At 34.0% G+C, this 3,301-nt stretch overlaps 1 protein-coding gene across 1 annotated transcript; it reads right to left on the bottom strand.

Annotated features, from left to right (window-relative positions):
* Nucleotides 1-225: 225 nt before the first annotated feature.
* LOC110095703 lies at nt 226-2,303 on the bottom strand. The gene is made up of 2 exons (XM_020821344.2): nt 1,840-2,303; nt 226-628 (listed from the first exon to the last, which is right to left on the bottom strand). Exons 1-2 carry the CDS (start codon nt 2,249-2,251, stop codon nt 549-551), a joined length of 492 nt encoding a protein of 163 aa, XP_020677003.1. The 5' UTR covers nt 2,252-2,303; the 3' UTR covers nt 226-548.
* Nucleotides 2,304-3,301: the final 998 nt, after the last annotated feature.

Here is a 3,301-nt window from a genome sequence, read left to right as displayed (position 1 = left end):
CTTATCTTCCACTGGAGCTACTCCAACCTTTTCACGTATATGCTCATTTCATATCCCATCTCTAAAAGTAAATCCACTCATCCACCTGAGCATCCTCATCTCTGCAACACTTAACTTAGTATTATGCTTCTCTTTTAATGACCAAAATTCTACACCATAAAGCATTGCAGGTCTCACCACCATCTTAAGAACATCAAAGAGCATCAAATCAAAATTCAAACGGAATTATCAAAAAAAAAATTATTTTCATTAGAATCCCTTAGAAAATAAAACAATCATACAATTAGCCATGATGAATATGTACAGAAGTAATATGCTAATAACATGCATTGTGAACATCTCTGCGTATTTGTTCAGCTAAGACATCATACCAATTCCTCCTAAATGCCTCCCTTAATTTCCATCAGCAAATTGTAAGAAGACAATTTCATATTTGAAGGATCTTAGCTTTCAATGGCTGTAAGATTTGGAAGGCACAAGTTCTTGTTCCAAACTCCGAAGGATGAAAGCCTCTGCAGCTCCATGGCTGGTTTGAGAAGGAAACCTTTTTAGCTGCATAATTTGACTGTGCATGCCACTGCTTGTGCCCAATACTTGAGACGTGCTTTAACTTCGTCAGGATGGTCCCCTAAGACAAGGAGATAGAAGATTTTAACAGAAAGAACATGCTTTGAACTAGAACATAGCAAAGTTAAAAAAAGACCTAAGCGTGCTTAAAACTCAAAATTCAGGAATTAAGAATAGTACTAGAAAAGGAGAAGTGTCTACTGATAGTGCCTAAGAAGCCCAATAGTGTCTTAGGTTTCGTTTGGGACGGCTTTTTTTATTGCTTTTTAAAGCAGCTTTCTAGTATAAAACTTTTAATTTTTATACTAAAAAGTTACTTTAAAAACAGTAAAAAATTCGTCCCAAACGAAGACTTTAAAAACAGTAAGAAAGCCGTCCCAAACGAAGCCTAATTCTCTTCTTTTTTTTTTTGTTCTTCTTTTGGTGTTGATAACTTCTAGGTAACTGTGATATTTAGGGTTTAGGGGCTCTTTGGTATACCAATCTAGACATGATTTAAGCATGATTTTCAAATCATGCCAACTATTTCTTTTTTACTTCTGATTTTGATAAATTCAGTTTCACCCGTTACTGTTTAAATCAATAAGTTAAAAATCTCACACCTTGACAAGAGTTAAGGGATTTAAGAGTTTCTTCCTCTATGAACTTTAAATACTGGAATAAATAGCCAAAGACTATAAGATTTAGCAAGATTTAACAGTAATCATGCCAGAAATTTTTAGATTTTGATCAAATCTTAAGATATACTAAAACTAAATCATATCTTGGGGCAAGTTTTTTCCTTTAATAAATCCTACTTGAATTTCATTCAAATCTAAGCCGAACAGCCCCTTAACATACCTCAGAAGATTCATTTTCTAACTATATTAGTAAAACCCTAAAGTGGTCCGGTGAACACCGCAAACAACCACAACAAAATCATTCCTTTACTTAAGCCATTAATCAAACAAGCTCTCATCTATGCTAACAAAAGAAAGAAAATAAAAGAATAAGCAAAAGATTCATTTATCATATAAAATCCAACTACACTAATTTAAATAATTATTATTATTACTAAAGAAAAAAACATGTTTCTCATCCGCATATCAACAAACACAAAGAAGGCATAAAATCAATACATCATCCAACATGAAAATCCATACATAATCATAAAACCAGAGAAAAATTGAGGAAATTTTATACATGCTTCAACCATCAATTTCATGTATATGTATTAATTTAAACTGCCAAATCAAAAACATGAACTCAACTTCAAACGAGAACCCATCTTACCAGGATTGGAGATCTTCCAATTAGCAACTCGAACCGGCGAGATGGCACTGACGGCGTTATACCCCGCAGCGGATCGTTGTTGCTGCTGCTCGTCGAGGAATCTCTGGCTCATGGAATAGCAGAGCTCGAGCGCAGGCAGCGTGCCGCAGAGCTCGGGGATCTCCTCGTAGCTGAAGCCGAAGCCTAGGTCGAGGCATCCCTTGAGTTCTTCAAGGTCCTCGTCGGTCAAGCTCTTCGTTCTCCCCACCGTTGTCCCCCCATCTTCTCCGGCTACCGGAGACTCTCCTTCGTCGACATAGCCCTCCAGCTTCACGGCGGCGGCTCCCTTCTTCCGCCTTCTTTGCGGCCATTCCGCCTTCTCCGCTCCCCCGAGAAGAACCTTTGGCTCCTCCATTGCTTTCTCTTTCCTCATCGTTCCGTCTCTCTCTCTCTCTCTCTCTCTCTCTCTCTGCAGTTTCTTCGGTGGAGAGCCATCGGTTTATATTTGGTTAAGGAGGCGATGATGGAAGGGAGGGGATGGCATGGTATGTGCCATATGATGGCATGATGGGATACTTGAGCATGCATGGACCATAGATCCACCATGGCCATAATTTTTGGCAATTAATTATTTTTTTATATAAGACAAGGCGCCACTTGGGTGTGGACCCCATACAGCTCCTAGGGATTTGGATCTTTAAGAAATTCATTTATCTGATCAACTTTAAAGAATTAAATTTTAAAAACTGGAAAAAAAATCATGATATTTAATCAAATTTTCATTAAAATAAATTTTAAAATAAGCATATTATATTAAAAACTAATTAAATTATTTTTATTTTAAAATAAGCATATTATATTAAAAACTAATAAAATTATTTTTATTTTAAAATAAACTTACTCAAGCTCAAATTAGTTCAACTTAATCTTAAATTTGATTAACTAATCAAACTTTAATTCAATCTAAAGTCAATAAATTAAGAAAGAATGTTAAGATAAATTTTTATTTGGGAAAATTTATGTTAAGATAAATTCAAAAAATAAAATTATATAAAAAAAGAATGAGAAGTTTGGTAGAGAAAGATGAGAATTAATGTTTTTAATTAATATTTTTAAAATAATTAATCTCTCTACCATTAATATTTGTATTTTTTTTTTAGAAAAAAAATAGTTAACCAATGGGTCGAAGAGTCTGAGTTGGATCAAATATGACTTATCAGTTCATCAGACTGAGCTAAAGATTTATTTATCAGCATCTTGAATTCATCTTATTAGAAAATAAATTATGTTAGAATATTTTAATACAAAACATATTATAATGAGCTTTAAAATTCTTAAATTTACATTGAAATTAGTGAAGTATAAGATATCCTAAACAACATTAATTCTAACCTTTGAAGCCCATCTTAATATATTTTACATCAAAGTATCTTAAATTCAAGCTAGGTTAGTCGAATTTGAACGAGCGAAGGCTCGAAGCAAT

Source organism: Dendrobium catenatum, unplaced genomic scaffold (assembly GCF_001605985.2).
Source record: "Dendrobium catenatum unplaced genomic scaffold, ASM160598v2 fragScaff_scaffold_560, whole genome shotgun sequence".
Taxonomy (NCBI): domain Eukaryota; kingdom Viridiplantae; phylum Streptophyta; class Magnoliopsida; order Asparagales; family Orchidaceae; genus Dendrobium; species Dendrobium catenatum.
This window is presented reverse-complemented; position numbering and strand designations above follow the sequence as displayed.